The 22405-nt window shown below is 41.8% G+C and overlaps 1 protein-coding gene across 2 annotated transcripts in view; it reads left to right on the forward strand.

Moving 5' to 3' along the window:
• CHIC2 (cysteine rich hydrophobic domain 2) overlaps positions 1-22405 on the forward strand; it is a 137514-nt gene that overhangs the window by 54660 nt on the left and 60449 nt on the right. For both annotated transcript variants that reach the window (XM_069201208.1, XM_069201218.1), the window contains one exon: positions 833-988. In XM_069201208.1, the coding sequence (XP_069057309.1) occupies positions 833-988 (156 nt within the window). The remainder of the gene's footprint in view (positions 1-832; positions 989-22405) is intronic.

The raw sequence follows: 22405 nt of genomic DNA on the forward strand, positions 1-22405 counted from the left end.
TAGGCTACCTATGAAGGCTGTTCATGAACCTAAAACACTACAAAACCTGGTAGTTAAACAGGTTAATGGACTTAAGCGCTTCAACCACATCCTGGCAGCATGACAGGACCAGGCCCTGGCTGTTAGTTCAAGTATTTGGCCATTTTACCAGAACTGGGTCGAGGTTTTGTCCAACCTAGTAGTTCTCTACGTCATATGAACATGTCTCAGATCATCAAATCAACATCTCTTTGTGGTATCGTGCTTTGAGCTGGCCAGATGCAGTGGTAGATCTTTTAGAGCTATGGAATATTGTTCCTGTAGCTGTGTGGTGCCGATAAGATTTTGAAAAGTTCTGTAGAAGTCTTACAATTGTATTATTTTACTGATTTTCCCCGCCTCCCCCTCTCTTTGTTTTGGTTGTTTTTAGATTTCCTAGCAGCAAGATATCTGCAAACAAATGCTAGCTACACAAATAATTAAAAAATCAAGTAAAAAAATGCTCAAGTGGCTAATGACTTCCCTAATGTTACAAATGATTCTTTGTAGAAGTAAGACTGCAGTTTCTATTCAAAAGAATCATGGTCTGCACAGTTGTTTATAGTCTTCCTGTGCTAGTGAAATAATTCACAATATTTTTTTCAATGCACGTTCACTTTCAATGCTGACTTGGAAAACAATGGAGGTCTTTTAGAAATGACTTTAATAAATATGTACTCATTTCAAATTAAAATATGTTTATAGGTTTTTTTTTTTTTTTTTTTACTTTGTTTTTTTTTTTTTTTTTACTGGGTGGTCTAGTACAAACTGCACATTGCGTGGACTTAATTTTGCTTACTGTTTTTATCCTCAGGTTGCACCAGAAGAGTTCAAAGCCAGCATAAACAGAGTAAATAGTTGTGTAAAGAAAAACCTTCCAGTAAACGTTCGGTGGCTTCTCTGTGGCTGCCTATGTTGCTGCTGTACATTAGGTTGCAGTATGTGGCCTGTCGTTTGTCTCAGTAAGCGGGTAAGTTGACCTGTTCTTGTTATTGCTTTATGATCTGTGCATGAAGATTTAGAAATCTAATATTTGGTCTTTGTTTTTGCATGGTTCATGTGCATTGCAAAAATCTTAAAGAGCTCTTGTATAATTTTCTAATTGCCAGAATGTTCACAGTTTGTCTTGTAGAACTGCAACAATTACACAGAGAACCTCATTGACAAAATGAGTTACGCAATTCACTATTCCAGTATAATCTGTTATGATGAACCTTTGAAATTAGAGGCAAAGAAAGTATTGAACTTGTCCTCAATGTTACCAAAACTGTTGTTGTTACAATATGGATGCTTTCATGAATCATTGCTAACTTTCTGCCATGTGAATATTTCGCTGAATTGGCACAAAATGTTGTACTTGTTTTCTTGTAGTGTTGAAATTAATCAATGAAAACAGTTGAAGTAACATTTACCCATTTACTTCAGTAATCGTTTATCAATTTACTTCAGTAATCATTTGTAAAAGTACTTTAAGTGAAGTATTTCTCTCCACTGCGATATTTTCTATTGTCAAAAGATAATAGAATATACAGTGTTGCAGATGGGAATAAATATAGCATGCTTGTGACTACATTCTCAATAGTAGATGTCAAATATACTGCACAGGGGTTGTTTTCGGTAAAGTAACATACTTTGAAAATTCATGCCATGCTTGCCATTTACTATACTTTTCTTTTTCCTCAATTATAACTTGCTCACATGTTGTATTAAATTTTGATGTTTACGTTTTATTTTGTTTTTCCTTTCTGCTTCTTCTGTAGAGGTAAACTTTGTCTTTTATATGTAAAATATTTAACTAAACAGTAAGGACTGCTGGGGCTGATCCAGTCACGCAGTTATTTTGGTTCTATATTTTATTTTCTCTCTGACCTTGACGTGTTTATATTATTATATTTAAAGTCTAGATGCATCACCTTATATATTTCAGTACTGGTGACTATCGATTTCAGGTAGAAACCAGTTTTTTCATCTCAGGATAAAGTAAATACGCCCACACCTAATGAATTATGTGGTCATAGGATGTGTCTGCTGACAGGGTCAGAAAGTAGCTTAATAATAAAGGTTAACAGGCAAGAAGGATAAGACCGGAGAAAGTGAGGAAGTTGAGATCAAAGAGGACCCTCGACCTTTTAAGTGGCGGTTGGGAAAGTGAGATCTCGGTTTTGAGATTCAAAGGATTTACCTGTCTGCATACCATACTCATCAAAATAGGCCAATACGGTTGTACCTATGTTATGGGCTGAGGATGAGAATGAAATTAAGGTATTTTGTACTAATGGATATTGTTGCTTTAGGAAGGTCTGAGGGCTTGGGAGCTAGCTCCTGGGAAGTAATATTTGGCCTGGAGTGGGTTGTGGACTGACTAGAGCCTGTGGAAATTTGTGATGCAGTCTAGAATTAGAGCATTCTTTAAAGATGCAGGATCACCACAGCAGTTGTATAGTGCAGTTCTGGCATTTGTTTGTCACCAGTACTTTCTAAATCTCTGTATCCTTTCTTTACCACTCCATTCACATTAATACCTTTTGGTACTACTACTTCGCTTGTTACCTCTGGTTTCAGATGTCATGAAGACAGCAGCAGAATTTGTTTACTTTATGTAGTTTGCACTCCTTGCCTTTCCAGTAGCGTTTTAACAGCAAATAAGAGCCTGTTGATGGCCTTCCACAAATAAGTGATCAACCCTGACAGGGATTAAAGAGTACTCAATGTCACATGATGCTACACTAGGCAGTTGAAGTGCCGAGATAATGAGGATAACCTCCACAAAGGAAAACATTAAAGATCCACTTGTGATGTGTTGAATAGATAGGAGTCATCTGGTAAAATACTATTGGAGCACTGTGTACTCGGCTTGTTTAATAGCATAGTTACTGGCTATGAATATAATCAATTTTAGTTATGTTATGGGAATAAAATAAGACATAAAAATGATTTAGCAAGACTTTTCATTGCCTAGTTTAGAATTATTTTGCACGTGTGGAGTTCATGATTGATTTAGTTTATGATAAATGTGCTTCCGGCATGTGCACAATAGACAATGCTGGACCTTCTTCTGACTCCCTTGATTAGAAGTCACCCTTGAAGTCCCTCCTAGATTGCAATTCTCCCCTCCAATATGTATTCTTTATTTTAATTCCTTGATGAATTTAATTTCCTAGCACAAGCTGATGCACTACTTAGATGCTGGCCATTTTTCTTGATAAAATGCACGGGAACCCAGATTGAATCACCATCCTGGTAAGAGAGTGTACCCCTACACATCTCTCCTCCCCTCTCCCTGCACCCCCCCAAATCAATTTGATTTTTTTCATGCTTCTAAGTAAAACCTCAGGTAAAATGCAGTCTCCCCAATTTAAATGTGTGCTGAAAAACTTGTCTCGTCATCATTTCTTATATATTCCTTGCAAACCAGCATCTTGTAGCACCACAGTGTTTTTAAACAATTTTATTGATTTTAAGCATAAAAACATTGAGGAGTTTCACACCCTTCAGTCCTTGCTTTTGTAATGGGCATTCGTGTTCAGCTCCTAACCCATAACCACCAACTATGTTTTTACTTCAACAACTATTATTTTGACCATACTCTGAATAATCAAATATAACTACTGACCTACTTGTCTGGTGTCTGTTTTAAGCACATACGTTTATGTGGAAGTGCACTATGTAAATGGGATTTCCTTCTAGTCCAACTTGCACTGAACCTGATAGTATATTATTGGCGGTTTATTCTCAGCCTGTGTGTGTGTGTGTGTGTGTGTGTGTGTGTATATATATATATATATATATATATATATTTATAATAATATAGATAGTATTTGTATAGCGCTTACTACCTCTAATGAGGCGTCAAATCTCTGTACGGTGAGTAGCACGCTACCCAGGGCCTAGTTAGTGGTTAGTCATTTGGTTATTGGGGTTAGTTTGCATGCTGTGTAGGGGGTTGTTTCGTTTGATGTGATTATTAGAGGGGTGATTATTAGAGGGGCTACATGAGGCACGATTACTAGCTGGAATTAATATTGTTATAGTTTCAAAAGAGCTCTAAGGCAGATAGGCATGAGATTTTTAGAGGAACTTGTATACAGATGAGGGAGACAGAAGGTAGGGTGAAAGAAGCAGAGGTCGATTAAAAAAACTAAAGTGATTAGAAGGTCAGTTTTTCATGCAGGAGATTAAGGGTTACAACAGGTTGAGAATTATTGTGTGCAATTTGTGGATGGAAAGAAACAGTTTCACTTAAACATACTTCTCACAGCAAAAAAAAGGAAGCACAGTATAAACAGGGTATATAAAACATGCTAGGTAACGCTTACTGACATACTCGTAGAAAATACTCCGGTTGTGTAGGCCACGATGCTCATTTTACAGAAACTAAACCTCAAAGGAAGCACTTACCAATATAAACGTAGCAGGTGCCGCAGTCGAAGCTCAGCTTCTGGAAAGGACAAGCCACCCTAACTCTCGGGCTTGGCAAAGATAAAGCAAGGCTGTGCGCTCAGAGATCCCATAGCAGAGGAAGATCCAGAATCCTTCCTGGAGGTGAACTGATGATGTACTGGAGCGTAATCTGTATCTGACTGTGACGCGCGGTTTCTATCTTCCTCTCCTGGAGACACAGAGTAGAAGGTTCCCCCTTTATGAAGCACCTGTAAGCTCCGCCCGCTGAGCCACGCCCCGTCAACCCTCGAAATAGGTAGGGGAATTCCCACCTCTTGCCAGAATGATGGACAGCTTTCCAAGGCGACCCCACTGCGTTTGCCGCCGACTCGCGTGGTGCGTCGTTGATGCGCAGGGGCGCGAGGACATCTCCGCGGGGACGCACTAGTGGCAATGACATTGCCGGGGGCACACAAGGTTGCTGAAGACGTTTTGCCCCCGTGGCCCATCACGTACCCTAGTGTACAATGTGGACGCGGCAGATGCCGCGGTTTGAAGCTCACCTTCTGGAAAGGACGGCCCACCCTGGCTCTTGGGCTTAGCAGGGATGGGGCGGGGCGGGGCTGTGCGCTCAGAGATCCCATGGCGGAGGGGATCTGGAATCCTTCCTGGAGGTGAGCTGATGATGTGCTGGAGCGTGGTCTGTGTCTGACTGGGACGCGCGGTTTCTGTCTTCCTCTGCTGGAGACACAGAGTGGAGGGTTTCTCCCTTTGTGGAGCACCTGTGGGCTCCGCCCGCTGGGCCACGCCCCGTCCACCCTCGAGGTAGGTGGGGGAGTTCCCGCCTTTTTACCAGGATGATGGATGGACGACTAAGTATTTTTTACCCATGTTTCTAATTATGTATTGTATGTGCAGATGTGTGTGTATAGTCGTGTGTGTGTGTATATAAATATATATATATATGTGTATATGTTGTTTCTGTGCCTGGCATGTTTCTATGAATTTCTGCTCTCTTTTTATCACACTTATCTACTCATCGCTCTTATGTCATGTCTCTATCAAACTATCCTCCATTCTCACTCGGACTCATCCCAAATCCCTTCGACCACTTCCATCTCCTAAATATCTCTGCCTAAGCTCATCCCTCCACCCCCACATCTAACTCACCAAACCTCACTCTACCTCTGTGACCTCCCACACAACCCTACTAAATTCTCCTGCATTCATCTCACCCTGCTACTATGCTCTCCCTAACCCTTCCACATCCTCTTTCCCCTCCGCCCCCCTTTTATTCATCTCAAGCCTTTGGATTGAGCAAATGAAGGATAAACTCCCAATTAACACTTCTGGATTTCTTTCCTCCTCCACCCCTCCATTACTCCAGTCAATCTAACTAACAAACTCTCATATCCGCAACTCAAATTAACTCATAATAATACTAAAACTGTACTCCTTATTAAATTATACTAATCCATCACTAATTCTTGTTGGGTACCGGAGTAGCGTGCTACTCATCGAAAAGCGCTTCGACGCCTCGTCAGGGGTAGTAAGCGCTATATAAATACAATTACAATTACAATTACAAATAAGAGCATCTTTTCATATACCCACTACACACCGTATTAAATACTATAAAGTATTGGAGTTTATGCAAACTATATGCACCTTAAACAATATATTATGAAAAATGTTTGTAAACGTCCATCAACTTGAAAATATAACAAGGCAATCAATATAGACACATTGCAGTAAGCATTAGTATATTCCTTGTCAGGTTTTTCATCCATTGAATGACTGGTTTGGAAGGCACCTGAACCTGAAGAGCACCCCAACAGAACAGACACCATGTCCAGTTGAATGGATGTGTCTGTGGTCACCTTCTCCTTCTAGGATCCACCTTGCCTCCTATGAACCAAACCAATATTGCATATCAAGGAGGAAAGAGAATCATCCTACATTTTAAATGCTCTAAATAACCAAGGATCTCCTGCTACCTTTACCCCCCCCCCAGGCTGCCAAGCTTGTGCTCGCCCACAGGTCTGTTGCAGCTGAACACCTCACACCGACACGCCATTATGCTGTTTCATTCCTGCTTCTCTCCTGTGTCGGGCTTTTCCGCCTCCTTTTGGAATTGAGGACCTTTGAGGCTGTAAGAGTCTGTGAAGCCTGGGCCTGTGTCATGCTGTCCCATACCGTCCCTATGATGCAAAGTCCGCAATGAGCAAGTAATTAGTAACAAGCGGAAGTCCTCACAGGGGTGGATTGCCATGGATGATGTCTTTCTTGGCACTGCTCGACTGCGACCCTGATCGAGCTGGCTCTTCTGACCACCCCTTTGCCATTGCCTCACTGTGCTTGCTGTGCTATCACGCCACCACGTATAAGCTCAATAATTCACCATGGGGAGCCGACTGGTTATGCAGGCGCGCACCGGGACGGTGTTGTCCAGCGGCCAGTGGGCTGTGGCTTTGTCTGGCGAGGGCGGGGGGTGCGCTAGCAGCAAGGCTATAGCCATCTCAAGCTGTCTCTTTCTTGCCCTTTTGAGGCTCTTTTAAGTCCCTTTTGAGCCTCCTTCTGAGCCCCCTGAGACCAACACAGTATTAATACCTGGTATTGAGGACTCATTTTACCACGTCAGATACCTGGTGATCTAATGATTTGTACTGGAAAGCAGAGTCTGAAAACCAAGCCAGGAACTAGGGGCAGGCATCTTAGTGTCTTCCCTTAGCCCCTTTATTGCTTTGTTTCTTGGCAAGACAGGCCTGTGATCCATGACCAGTACCTGCGACCTGTGGGTAGAGGCTCTATCCATGGGGTGCAGGTAAGCGGTTTAGTTAATGCTGCACATATAGCAGCACAAATTACTCATATATTGTTGCATTAACACAGCAATATACTTTTTGGGGCTCATCCAGCTATTGGTTACTAGCAACAAGTAATTAACAAGTAATCAGCAAGATTGATTGAAACCTTTTGGAGTTCAGAATTCGAGTTTAGAGTCACCGGGAGCCGTTGGGAGTTGCTACTTGGATCAACTTGACTGCCTGAACTTTATCAGACTAAAGTAAATAGAACAGTTCTGAACCGCTTTAATTACTGGAAAGTTGTTAGGACTTGCCACCAAGGATGTTTGTGATCACTCTAACCACCAACAACTCAGGAAGAGCTTGTCAGTATTGCTCTCCTTGCTCCTGTTTTTCCTGTTAAGCTCACTTGTCTACTTTCTGTCTCCCAATTGGACTGTTGGAACTGGACTGCTGAAGAAAACAATCGGGGGGGGGTGTAACAGAACAGTAATGGTATCTTAAGTACCATATGATAGTTTCTTACTGACCTCTCCAGTTCATTTATTTGCCTAGCAACTTATTCAGTCTAGCATTGGCGTATAAGGGATGGGGAAAAGGAAAACAGCTGGGCCTAACTCAGGGTCCTTCAAGGTTGCCCCTCAAATTACCACCATTGAGGGGTTCTTGACAACGGCAGTAGGAGTGGTTTCCAGAGAGATTGAGTTGGTGGAAATGAGGTTATCCTCATCTACGAACAGTCCTGCCCTTCCCTTGCCAGGTGCCACTACCCTTCAAGAGGGGCCCAATGTGCCACTTGCATTCCATGATTAATTTGCATCTTGCACAGGAGGGGTGAATGGGAAGAGGCACAGGTAGCTTCCTCTTCACTGCTGAATGGGAAGCAGCCATATGGGAAGATCCCAAAGAAAACGTTACTAGTCCAGTTATGTTATCAGTCTGAGATGGAAGTGCAGGAGACGTGCTGCCACCCCTAAGATGAAAAACACCTTAATCAGTGTGGGTGTGGTGACAAAGCCCCCAGAAGTTCTGCCTGTGACTGACTCAGGCCCCCATTGTGACAATTTTGTGAAATTGCAAGGGTTAACCTGAAGGACTTTTGATGACCTGGCCACTCGCATGCTAGTTTTGGTGAGGAGGGGGAGTTCTTAGTGAAGCAGGTTGTTGCACCTACTGTCTGCTATTTGGTTCAGTCTGCCGAATCTGGTCCCTCCCACTGCTACCCAGGAGTTTGGGTCCAGGGACATAATCCAGGTGGCCCTACCATAAATAATGTTTGTATGTTTGTTCTTTCGTCTCTCTGCCACCCCCCTCACCCCCACAATTCTGCCTTGGTTTCTAGCACTCTGCCATGTGCTCACAAACATCATCGGTCACGCACTTACCCTAAGTCTGGGATGGGCGCTCTGGAACCCACCATCCCCCTTGTGGGGTCTAACCCCAATGAGGTTAGTATTCAACTCCCACCCTCTGCTGTCGTTCCCTATGTTTTATTCATGGTTAATGTCCCCCCTCTCAAAAAAAGAGGCTAGGGAGAGTTACCCGCATGCAGTGGCTTTCTAATAAGATAGACCATTTTGTTGCTAACCAAATAATTATGGTAGAGATATTGGGGGCTGGATAGGACATTCACCTAAAACGCAACAGACTGCATTGTGATTAATTTTTCCAACTTTTGGCAGGCGGGAGACATTTGGGTAAATTGATGCAAGTGCCTGTCCCAAAAAGGAATATCTCCCTGTTCCTTTTGTGCTGTTTCTACAAACCCTCCTGTCATGCCCACCAAGAGAATGTATGGAAGGAGAGGGTTTTATGTTGCACAGGGGTCTGCAGTTTGTTGTTTCTTTGTCCTCTCAGGCCCCCAGCTTACCCCTGAGACACTTCTATGAGCCTGTCAGAGCTAGATGCCCAGGATTGACTGGGGCCTATGGCCACGGGTGATGCTGTTGTATTTTCACCCTCTTACACTAGACTTGTTTCATGGAACATTGCTAGCTTGGTGTCTAAACTTGCTTGCCCTAGTTGGGGTCTGTTTATTGATTTATTCGATATCTGTCTGTTCCAAGAGACCCTGTTGGTGGCTCTGCAACATCGTTCAGGGTTGGTTCATTTTTCTTTAGCTGCCATTACTTCTGGGAGGGGTAGATCTTCTGGGGGTGGGGGGTGGATTTGGGTTGAAATCATTCTTTGATGTAAGTTCAAGGCAATCCATATGAGCAGCCCTGATGTTCAATGTGTCTCCCTTTCTTTCCCTTGAGGCAGGATATCTTACATCAATAATGTGCTTTGTAGATCTAAGGGTACTGGTGCTGAGCTGCATGTCAGTGATCAAATAGATACCAATATGGCACATCTCCCTCAGGGTTCTTTTAAAATAGTGGCAGGCGACTTCAGTTGTAAATGCAGGCCACTGGCTGCCTTCCAGGATGTTCTCTTAGGTAAAGAGGACCATGTCTGGGTTGTCCCTGCTCCTTCTCTCCCCCTTGTAAAGAGGTGGTCCCCGGTTGTGATGCATTCACACTCAGGAAAAGCCTTCGGGTGTGTAATGGGAGAATCGAGTCCGACAAGGGGGGGGGGAGGGAGGGGGGGGCCTCCTACTTATCATCGACCGCAGTGCACTAGCCTTATTGATTAAATTATTCTAGATATTAGACTATGGCATTTGTTGAGAGATATGATTGTAGTCCCCAGCCAGGATAATGAGCACATTGCACTGGGGCTTACGCTGGGATCCTTGGGTAATACCCTTCCACATACTGATGAACCTCTTGACGGAAAGCTGGCTCCAACCAAACATAGGTGCTGACCAAAGGTGAGTTCTCTGGTAAACTCAGAAGTAGCCCTGGGGAAGGTGTTTGAGATCCTGTCCTCTGGTCTGTCTCCAGTAATTGACCAGATTACGCTCCTTGTGCTCCAGACACTTTGAGTGGTATTCACAATACCATGTTCGCCACCCTAAGAAACCTATTTTTGGTTGATTCCAAATCTATCCCAAATAGATAGAAAGAGGCTTCCTGGTTTTTCTTAGCATGCTGAATGGCTGGATGGGCCCTCTCCCGTTCCATTCACCTCTATAAAGCTACCATACTTTGTGCTACGAGAACCTGGGAATGTTCCAAATGGAGCTCACTGTTGAGTGGTGTAAAGGACATGGATTACTGTTCCTTCTGACGTATTATTGCCAATGGTGACACTGGTACTCAACCCAATTGGACAGTAATAGTTATGCTATTTCTTGGGTTAAGCACTTTCCCAACTATATTCAAGCATCAATGTCCAGGAGCCCCCTGGGTTGGACAAAGTGCCTGGTGATTTAAGTCCTGTAAAGATGTATGGTGCCCTTATCTCTCCCTGCTCTTCAGTGCTATATTGAATAGGGTGCCCATCCCTCCTGGCATTCTGCAAGTAATTATTATATTGGAAGTTGGTAAGACTGGTGGATGGCAGACCTTTTCTGAACCTTAGGTCCGCTTTTGACCTTGTCCCTAAAAACTCTCTGTGGATGGTTTTGGCTGACTTGGGGGTCTCCAATTACCTTCTACAAACTATTGTCAGATTACATACTGACATCAAAGCCCATGTTAGATTTAGGTCACGGGGTGATTTGACAGATCCCCCTCCTGTTAAACAGGGGAGTGAGGTGGGGTGTGGGTTGGTACCGGCTCTCTTTCTCCTGTACATTAATGATCTGGTATCTCGGCTTGAGAAATGTGAGGGTGATGCCCCAAGTCTTCCTGGGGTTTGGATATGGCCCTACTCTTTACAGACGTTTTTTCTATCTAAATCCAAGATGGAGATCCAGAACCTTCTGGGTTTCTTTAGGTTGTTCTGCAGGCAGAGGGAGCTGGAGATCAACCTCAGCAAGACTAAATTTTATTTTTTTCAATCCCTCCCAAACTCTTACCCTAACCAGACCCTTAATGGTGTGTTAATGGAGAGGGTTTCTGTGTTTGATTGATTATTTGGAGGTCATGCCAACAGGACTTTTTGATTGGTCCCCTCATGTTCAAACGCACTGGCTCAAGTTAGAACCATATTGTTGGGGCATCCTGAAGGCACTTGTTCCTCTCTATTTTGTCCAGTGTCATCAGCACTCGAAATTATAAAACCCAGGTTTTAGGGGCCACCTTATACGGTGGGGAGCTGTGGGCGTGCAGGATACTAGACCCCTAGAGTTGATAGAAAACTATTTTCTGCTACAACTAACTAATCTTCCTGCCAGTACCTCGCTTGTCCCCTTATGGCTAAATCATGGTTTAAGCAGGGCAATGATATAGCTGGGATAAAACCACTTTTATGTTGATGGAGACTTTAGACAGTCCCTCAGCTTATGCCTTTTCGTGAGGCTCTAGAAGATGTCTTGGGGCAGCCTGGTGCCAGTAAAACTGCCTGGTTTGGGTTCTTGAAAGCTTGTTTGGGCCAGATTGGGTACAAGAATCTCCGGTCCTCACCCGCGGACATCTTCTCAGTGTCCAAGTCTGAACTTAAAGGTGCTTACTGCCAATATATTGACAGTCTACATCTGTTCTCCCCTAGGGTTGGTTCCCTTAGTGCATCCTTTCTGGAGTTTAAAGTGGACTACCATTTGGAGGAGTTCCTGGACGAGATTGAACATCCCCATGCAAAGACTTTATATCTTACGTTTTGTGTGGGAATTTTGCCCCTTGTTTAATTTACAGGCAAATGGGAATGCCATCCTTGTGACCAGGATGGGTTTTGCCCATCATGCTCACAGATGGTAGAATGTCAGGAGCATGTTTTGTTTTTCTGCCCTATCTGCCAAGGTTTTAGAAGAAGGTGGATTCTACCAGTTTACCAGAATCTGGGTTTTCGGAATTCTAGAGCTGCTTTTAGAGTATTGCAAAGCGATGTCATGCAGCCTACTGCTTTTCCTGTTTTAGGAACTGAGACTAACAAACTCCTTCTTATTCTGTTTTTAGAAATTATTATGACTTTAAATGTTGATCTTTTTCTTGAGTTTTATCTCTAGGAAATATTTTTATGAAATGCGAATTGATGTACAGCTGTATTGTTTTGAATATTTTTCTGTATTGTATTTTAAACGTGTTCTTTTATGGCAGTTTAGCCGGATTAAAGATATGATGATTGAATTGGAATCTAGCGAAGATTGCAATCTGTTTGTGTTTTCAGATTATGAGATGGTCTGTGGCGTTCCAGTTAGTGATGATGTGCCATACTTAGTTGGACTGTTGGTTCTCACCATCTGTTTCTACAATAACAACCCTTGTCAGAATATTCCCAATTCAAATAAATTACTCATACTAATAGTCCATTCTCATATTTAGCCTTCTTAATCCTCTCTAAAACAGCAAATAAATAAAGGTAATTATACAGCCTGAACAGAAATTACTGAACTGAATTAAGTGTACAGTATCTGCTTAATCATGTTCCCTGTCATAACTAAGGTTTACAGCAACTTGTTTTTGGCATAACATTGGTTTACAAGGTTTGTAGTAAGTTTCAATTACTGAAATCCCACCCCTTCTCTGTCTGTAAACTGCACAAGCACATTTGACCACTCACTGCAGTTGGTGCATTTCAACAATGCCTGAGACTGGTATAGCCCCAGCTAAAGGTGGTACTTCTTACAAATCAAGGGAAAAATCTGAATATCTTCAGAAGACTCCAAGGCTACCTCCAAGATAAGTTTGTGATACAGCCAAGCTAATTTACTTTAAGTCAGTTGCCACCATTACCAGTGAGGAGGTTCAATTTTTCCATGGTACCTCAACACCTTGGTTAAGCACAGATGAATGACTCAAAACCTGCCATCCAGTTCATCTACATCTCCTTACTTAGTATTTAACCACTGGTTGATGAATTTCTCTGTGAAATCCCTCTCCTTAAGATTAAAGTTATTCCACTGTGTCACTTGCTAATGTGGTTTATATTATCTTAAAATATCCATGAATGAGACCTGTTACTCCAGTTGATGATCAAGTACCACCCAAATCACTTAAGAAACATTTCTGGGATTTGACACTGTCTCTGCAGAAGCCCAATGGCTGTGGAGCTCCTACAAAAACACTGTCCCACTGCGCTACTGTGCCAGCTCTCTGCCGCTGTGGGCCCAGTTGGAGGTGAGCCAGGCAGCCACAACTGATGAGCCGCTGCTACACTTCATGCTGTGCCTGACTCCTGAGGACTTGTTGATCCTGCAGTGCCACAACCTGGAAAAGCAGCTATCATTCACCTCCCCAGCTTGGCCGCCACCATGCACTGATGTCCTCAGAGGGTGTTCCCCCTCAAGGGAGCCTTATGAAAGGCTGGGTAACACCGAAGCTTCTGCAACACAAATCTAGTGCTCAAGACCTTGCTGCCTAATAAACAGCAGCACTGCAATGATGTGGAATATGAGAAGGAGGACGGCTGTGCAGCAGCAAGCAAGAGGGGCTGGTGAGGTGGTGCACTTAGTGGAGAGCTTTGTGGCCCCAGACTGACTGAATCACCTTGTGACCTTCATTAGCCTCACTCTGATATCTCTATGACCTTAGACATTGCATCATTCCAGCTCTTTCTTTCATATTACACCTCCAGCCCCAGGAAGCTAGGGCTCAGTTGATAGCCCGTCCCACTATTCTGTTGGGTGTTCCATAGAACCCATTTCACTGTAGTTACCTTAGTTCACTCTTGTTATGATTATTGCCACCACGTTAGTAGTAGTAATTGCCACCCGTCTGTACTTTTGTTGTCTTTAGTTTTACAGCCATCTCAAACCCATATGGTAAAGAATGTAATGATGCTTTAGGAATACGTTTATTTGTGAGTGACCTATTTTAACTAATGTTGCTGTGTAGCTTGTGAAACTGTTCACAAGTCACTCTTTTCTAAACTTCCTGTATGCAGTAGTAGCTGGCTTTATGTAAAGTCTCAATATTTTTATTTTGTACCTGTAAGACTTTAGAAGAAATTGCACAACTACATTTTTGGAGTGATTGATTGGTGATTGATGTGGTAGAGCTTTTTTTTTTTAAAGTTTTTTTTTTTATAAACTATATGGGCTGCTCACCAGTGCTCCTTCACTACACAAAGTCATTTGAAATGAAAGATAGAGAGCCTGTGTTTATTTACTCCAACTGACTGACTGACTAGTGAGGCCTGGAGACATCCACAGAGTTCTTTTTAGCGCGATATATCTTGATTCTAGCTTCCAAGGTGTGTCCGTGAATGTCTCTGTTTCTGCTTCCTCACACTGTCATTGGCACTCAGCCGGTGCGCACACATATCCAGGCACATTACATCCTGGAGGAGTAGAGTCTAGTTAACATTTGTTACTATACTGCTCAGTAAAGGGGACTCTTGAACTTAATTTGTTGTGCTGTCTGTCCATGGCATTTGTTTCTGGGTTTGATGGTTGTTCAGTAGATACAAATAATTTGATTTTCTGGGTATGTGCTATTCATGAGCTTTGTTAAACTTCTGTGGAATGCTCAACTTGTATGTTCTGTGGATCTTAGATGCATGGATATGAAATGTTATGCGTAATGTATTATGGTATGTGTTATGCAGATTTGTAGAGTGAGCTATCATCTGGGAAGGTATCGTAGCGCTGAGCAAGTGTGAGTTTATGCACACCAAGGGCCAAGTGGAACTACTAGAAAAGCCAGAGCATCAGTATCTTGTGGAATTCAAGAACTGAGGATGAGGCTCCTATGTGTAGCAGCAGGTCCTTCCATGCTTTGGGAGTGATGTAGGAGATAGCTCAAATGCAAGATCACATATTCCATATACACGAGATTTGTACATGTAGGAGTCCGAACAAGCAGAGGTGTCAAGAAGGTTTGTGAAAGCATACGCGGTTGTTGAGGTATGCTGGGCCAGTGTTCTGTCGTTTTGCAAGTCTGGGTAAGGAGTTTGAATTGTGCTAATTTGTGACTGGGGAGCCAGTGGAGCTCCTTGTGGTGTGGTGTGGTGTGAGGTGAGTGCAGCTTGGAATGTTGAAGGTGATTCTGGCTGCCAAGATCGAAATGGTCTGCAGCCTTCTGGTGTGTTTTATTTATTTTTTTTAATCCCAGTGTCTCCATAATCCAGGTTGCTTGTGACCAGGGTGTGCGTGACAGTTTTCCAGGTGCTTATTGGGAGCCATTTGAAAATCTTCAGCATCTTCAGGGTATAGAATCATGAGGGGGTGACTGCATTGACTTTGGCAGTTATGTCGAGTTTGTTGTTGGTGATGATGCTGAGCTTCTTGGTGTGGGGTGGGTGGGTATCAGTCCTAGCTGTGTTACCTATTAGGTAATGTCCCACAGCACTCTTCTCAAACATCATGATTTCAGTCTTATCGTTGTTCGGATTTAGACAGTTATCCTCAGGCAGTGGGTGATTTCAGTCATGCAGGCATTGACCTTGAGCGAGGTACTGGGCGTCTTGTCCATGAGGGAGAGAATGAGTTGTGTATCATCGGCGTAAAAGAGGATGTTTATGTTGTGAGAGTGGATGATGCTGGCTAGAGGTATCATGTATGTATTGAAGAGGGTCAGGCTCGGGGTCTTAGTGAATGAGGTCGCAGGCGTCTGAGGTGTACGGTGCCAGGGTGACTGATTGGGTACTTCTGATGACTGACTGGGTACTTCCTTTCAGAAAGGAGCAGATCCATTGGAGTATTTCCTTGGATTCTGGCGTTGGAGGATGGGGTGGGAGACTGTTACATTTTGCGGAGATGTCCAGGAGGATGAAGGCTGCCATGTCTCTTCTGTCCAGAGTAATGCAAATGTCATCTGGGGGAGCCATGAGGGCAGTTTCCATGCTGTGGTGGGTCTGAAAGTTGGTGCTCTTTGGGGTATTCAGTGAGGTGTCAGTTAATAATTTTCTCCAAGACCTTGGTTGGGAATGGTAGTAGGGAGATTGGTCTTTAGTTGGCGAGCTTTGAACAGTCTGCACAGGGTTTCAATGGAAGGACAGTTAGATGTCTCAAAGCATTTAGGAAGGTCTCCGGAAGAGGTGTGGTATCAACTCTATGAAATGCCTAAACTGTTATGGATATATGAGAGGTCATGTGTCTAGTGTGGGATAGTGCTGTATCAGTCACATTGTTATTGAGAGTGCTTTAGCTTTATTCTGTGGAAATGTGTTCTATTTACTGTCTCACTGGTTATTGGTATATGTTATTTAGTAGTTCTGCTGAAAGCTGCATGATGACCAATTCTAAGGTGTGTTTATTGCATGCTTCTGCCCGATGATTAACTGTCTTGTGGGGACAGTGCAAACAGTTTGACTCAACTTCCCTGGAAACCTAGATCTGCATAGTTAGTATCACATTGTGAAATTACTATGCTCTGTTTGTCTGATACAGTCATGGGCTACAGTAGAAAGGTCATTAGTCACAGGTGTTCTACACATAATGGCAAGAAAAGCAGCTTAAAATCAACAAGGGTACAAAAGAACCCAGATGGGTAGAACGTGGATCTGAGGATGTAAACATCACAGACATCACCCATACTGATGATGAAAAGCTTGCTGACTGCCAGTGGACCTCAATGATTACTATTTTGCTGCATTGAATGTACACTTTAACACTTTAAAGTCTATTATAGCATGTCGGTCATTAAGGTAATGTAGAATTTAAAATACCTCCCCCACACACACATATTACAGGCTCGGGCTTCAGAAGAAGAGCTCCAGCTCTAGGAATGCAGTGATCTGAAATCCATCCAGCAGCACAATCCCCTGAAATGCACAGACAAATAGGCCGAGTTTAACCTCGGAGTGTCATTCACCAGGGCCTAATCATCACGTTCCATAGTTAATCCTCCTGGCATTGGCACCACACGCCATAAATAATCCCGCAGATAGCATGGAATCCAGAATGTTGTGCCTCTGAAAGCAGTCAGTTCAGCTCGTACAAGTCTTGACTGTCACAAATACAATGTAGTTATCCTTCAGGTTACACAGAACCAGCAGAATTTTTAGACTACAGAGTTACAGTCAGTTGCATATCATAAGCATTTTTTATCTGGCCTTGCGAAGTAGGTCTGTCCATGAAATGAGGGTGAGAAACCAAAATGTACAAGCCCCTTTACTTGCATATAAACTGTATATTTAGTGGGGTCGTCCTGTATTCAAAGGGACAGGGTAGGAGGAAGTAGTATAGGAAATAGGAAGGAAAGGGAAGACCTGCATGGACCAAGTCAGAGGCGCCGTTTGTAGATTTTTATTTTTATTTTTTATTTTTTTTGTGATGGTGGGCAAGAAAGTACAGAACGAAATGGATGAAGCCGAATGTGGTGATTCATGTGGGGAGTTAAAGAATAGACTACGGAGTCTAGACTCTTTAATTAGGGTACGTTCTTCTAGTAATAGATTCCAGCAGATGTGGGGCTAAACTGCAAATAGTTTTTCACATGACCTTTGCTGAATATATTTAGCAACCCCAGCTCACTTTTTCCTGCACATCCAGGGGCACAGTGGTCAGTACTTGGGGGATATGTCCACATAAAACACAATGTATTACTCACATAATTGTAAATGTTCTCTGCTTCACTAGTGAACATCCTATTAGGTAGGAAAGATGTGCTGTCAAGATATGGCTTTCACGATGGTCCATAGTGTCTTATTTAAATCAACTGAAGTTTCCGGGTTTGTTTTTTCTCTACGAGGTCCTTTGGTGTACAATTACAGTACTTTGATCTCGATTACTGCCTTTGCAAGTAAGTGAATGAAAGCAGGGGGTGGCGAGATAAAGAAGGCAGGAGATGGGTAGGCAAACTTGGGGAAAGGGGTTGTTACTGTTACTTTTTTTAGACAGTTTTTCTGATTTGGCAATGACTCGTACAGGATGCCTTATGAATGGTCAGGTGTAGTATAAGCCAGGTCCAACATAGCCACAATGTGTGCCCATGTGCATATTATAATAATAAGTTACTTTGCTTTTGGTTGCATTGAAGAATGTTAAAGATTTGTTTTGACAAGGTTAAGTATAATGGAAATATTAGAATTAGTTTTTAATTGTTTGTACAGTTATGTGTGCAATAAGTGAATAAGTGCTGTTTTGTGTTTTTTTTTTTGTTTTAGTTCATTGTATTGTAGTTTGATGAATTGAATTATGTTACTTTCAACAGATTAAATCAATCTTTTTGGTTGAATATAAATGGCATCTCTCTTCCTTACTAAATAAGCAGTTACCATATTTAAAAAATAATGATGCTGTAGTAAAATTCTTTGAATAAATTCTGAAAAAATGTATGATACTAGTTAGCATTTAATAAATTTAAAAATATTAGAATGTCAGTTCTATTAGTGCTGTCGTCAATGTACAGTTGTACTAATAAAAAATAAAGGCGCTGAACATGGGTCCTGCAGAAACTCATCAATCTGGATCAGATATCCTAGAAGAACATTTCTTATCTGCTGTCGGTCCTTTTGGAAGCAATGTCAGCCAGGCCATTATTGTGGGTTGATTGACCTTGTCAGGTGCATACATTGGATCAGTAATAGGCGAATTGACTGGAATCTCTGCTCCGAAATTCACATGAGATTGTTAAAAACTATTGGGTCTTTTTGATACCAGCCTTTTCTGAAGCATTACTGGAGGATAGGTACAAAAACCATCGCCCATGTCTTTAACATCCATGCTGGACAAGGTTAGCACAAGAACCCCTGTCCTTCTGTAGTCTGCTGCACTTTATTTGCTTCATTGAGGTTTGCCTAAAAGTCTGTAAGACTACCCGAGCAGGCTCCACAGGAAAATACGTCAAGCTCCTGATCTGAAGAGCCTAAACATCTTTGCTTCAAAAACCTCTGACTTAGCTGTGTGTACAGAATGTATTTTTAAAGATAAGCAAAACTAGTTGTTACTAAAAGCATACCTTCAGAACTATATAATAAGTATTTTCTACTATTTTTACTGAAGACAACCAGAAAGTATAATCCAGTATTACGTTTTTTCAAAGATGTAAGATCTCATAGCAGGGACTATTAAACTCTCATCTGTGATCATAATTTAGTAATGTTCCAAAGAATAAATTCAGACACTACAATTCCCTGTCCAGCTCATTGGATGTTTTACAAATGCCCGAATTATGGGAGTTGTCGCTACCTGTCACAAGCTTGTGTTTCTTCCACATTGACGGTGATCAGTCCTTGATTCAAATGTTCTTATTTCTCACTTGAATTGTCTTTACACTTCCAAGTTGATATCAATTTTATATCGAGTTTTTCTAAAGAGACATGACTCAGTTAAAATATTTATTTACCTCCTCTACCTCCGTCACAATTTAAAACAATCTTGAGCATAAGCAAACTCATTCTTCTGAACTAGATTCTAAAATCTGGCACACTTTGAAAGCACTTTGAAACTTAATTTGTTCTATTCTTTCAAGGAAGTATACAGCCGTATTTGAAGGAAATTCTAGTGTTAAAATTTTAAAAGGACTTTGTTGGACTCTGATTCACCCAGGTCAACATTTCAGAGATGAAACAAAAATGGAGAAGCCCTTAACACACCGACTGCTGCAGGCTCTGCCAGTATAATTCTAAGTCTTCAACCAACATCCTATGCAGCTGCTGCAGCCTACGTAAAGAACAAACCACCTTAGTACTCCCATCCTTTTGATGACGGAGGATTAGATCTTGCGCCAGATATGCAGTTATCCAGTGGCTTTGTGAAGTTCATAAAAATTGTAGTAGCTCAATTTGAAGTCTGTTCTGAAGCTCAAACTTTCAACATACATTTTGGACAGAGTTCTGGAACTTGTTAGCAATGCAGGGACAGCATGTTAATTTGTTTAGGTCTTCTAAACTTTTAGAGAAAAATTGTTTTTGCTAAAGAGTATATTCATAACCTGTGTGTATAAATGTATTGTGATAACAGTTTTATTAACTATACAGTAAACTTATAAGTTAAAAATGTCTCCTATTTTTAATAAATTAGTGTAATCTAGTATTTCACTTGCTAGTTTCAATAAACATTTCCTTGTTTGGAAAAAGCAGTTTTTTCCTTTCTAACTTCTTCAACAGAAAATGTCAGACAGAAGATACACAACGGATGCTGTGCATTATTACAATGCCCACTAGAAATATTCATTTCTATAGTTGCAACATTTTCCGCAGAAGTATGGATTTCTGCACTTTTACAAAATGCATCATCTGCTGCATAATTAGCAGATTTAAATAAAAAATAGTTTCAAACAGAAAGACATTGCTAAATGAGAAAGTGCCACACACTGTCAGATCCTTTGCAGACGTTAACTGCTCATCTTTCAGTTTTTGATTGCTGTGTTCAGACGTTAAAATTGTACTGATGGGGTTAATCTTTTGCCCAGACAGTTTTAATGTGTAGTAACGTGAAAAAAGAGAGAATTGATACTGCCAGAGAACGTGCTCCATTATTTGCATTTTCTTGCTGCATCATTTAGTAGATCTGCATAATTTTGTACTTCATTGCCACATAATTCCAGTGTCCGCAAATATTAACCAACAAAATTTCTGGTCACATTTACAAACCTTCATCCTACCAACTCCAGGATGACCGTCGTCTCTCTCTTATATTACGAGTTATTGATAGCGACTATGTGGTTACAGGTAAGTTATAGTTTCTATTGAAAATTACTTTTTTGCTTTGCTTAGAACGTTAGTGCCATTTGACGATTATGCTCAAAATGTCACACTTACTTGGCCTGTCCATTTTGGAATGTTCTCTTAGTGCCAATCAGTTAAGGATGTGAACGAAGTTAAAGGGAGTGGAAAAATGTTGGGTTTTCCATATTCACTGTTCGGAAAGTTTGCTTGCTTCTGCATAAACTGCTGAATGCATTCATACCAACCTTGGCATAAAACTGGAATATTGCATTTGAGTTGTTTCGATACATAAATTCAGTAGTTTTTGAGTATGGGGTAAACTTTGATGGGTTTATCAGCCAGACACACTTATATCTTGTTATTATTTGTGGCGTCAGATCATCAGAGATTAATACATTTGACAATTAAACAGAAGCCTTTGGAAGATGGATCCAGGCCTATCAGAAATAAAATAGGAAAATCAATGTGTTGCACCCCCTTCTTTTCCTGGCCCCTGCTTAATGGATCAGCGTGAAACTTTCCACGAAGGAGCTGAAGTGAGTTAACATCTATTCTGAACTATTTTGTGCACATTCTTCAAGTGGCACCACAGTTATTAAATAAACAAAAATACCTTTCCTATGGAGGGTTAGACCTAAATATGACCACACTATGTACCTCAAGCAACATTGTGAAAAGGAAGTGGACCTCTGCGATGACCAGCGAGCAGAGCAGCTTGCACTGCTGTCTGTGGGCCTCTCAAGATTCTTGAGTGCTTCATTGTTAGAAATTGGGCCTCTACTTTGCACAAGTCTGCAGCCTGTCCAAGGAGGAGCCACAATCCTAGCCAGGGTAAGTCAGGTAGACACTTTAAATCAACCTGTGTAGCGTGGCACAGAGTAGGCAAGCCTAACTTGAGAGGCAATCTGTAAAGTATTTGTACAAAACACACACAAAGATTAACACAATGAAACCACACCGTAACATTTTTTTGCTGTGGCGACCATTGCTAGATGCTAAGCACTGAAGGCTACGTTCTGAAAAAAGTGAAAGAGTGGTCGTGAAGGGTCTGTGGGATCATCCCTGACTCCTAGGAGAATGTATGGCAGTTCCAGAAAAGCAGATACTGGCCCTCAAAATGCAGCTGTGCACGGCAAAGACGAGGATCGGTCTAGGTTCAGAGGATGGCGCACTGTACCCAGGATGCACTATGCAAGACGAAGTGTCTACTGCGTACAGTTAATGGCTTTGCACACCTGGTTCAGTGCTATTTTATTGTTTTATTGTAAAGCATTTACAGAGTGTTAACATTCACCTGAAGGTATCTTGGTGTTGAGGGTCAGTGATTGATTAATTTACCAGGGCAGCAACAGCCACTGGTTACATGGTAAAAAGTTTTTTTACCAGCTTTCTGAACCTAAATAGTGAAGTTTCACTTTGCAGGCCTTACGAGGATCATACGAAGTTGGGCTTCTTTTCTAACTTCCACGCTATTTCTAAAAACTAAGTTTGATGTTTTCTTTTTATATACTTTCCGTTTTTATTTTATTAAGCTTTCGTTTTGGATTACTAGGTCTGTCATTTGAAAGATGCAGGATTCCCAAAGTATATATAGCCTGTGTGAAGGCTTACCGTACTTCTTTTTTTCTTTTCTCGCCTATATGTTGTAGGGCAGGGTGGAGATG

Source organism: Pleurodeles waltl, chromosome 1_2 (genome assembly GCF_031143425.1).
Source record: "Pleurodeles waltl isolate 20211129_DDA chromosome 1_2, aPleWal1.hap1.20221129, whole genome shotgun sequence".
Classification (NCBI taxonomy): domain Eukaryota; kingdom Metazoa; phylum Chordata; class Amphibia; order Caudata; family Salamandridae; genus Pleurodeles; species Pleurodeles waltl.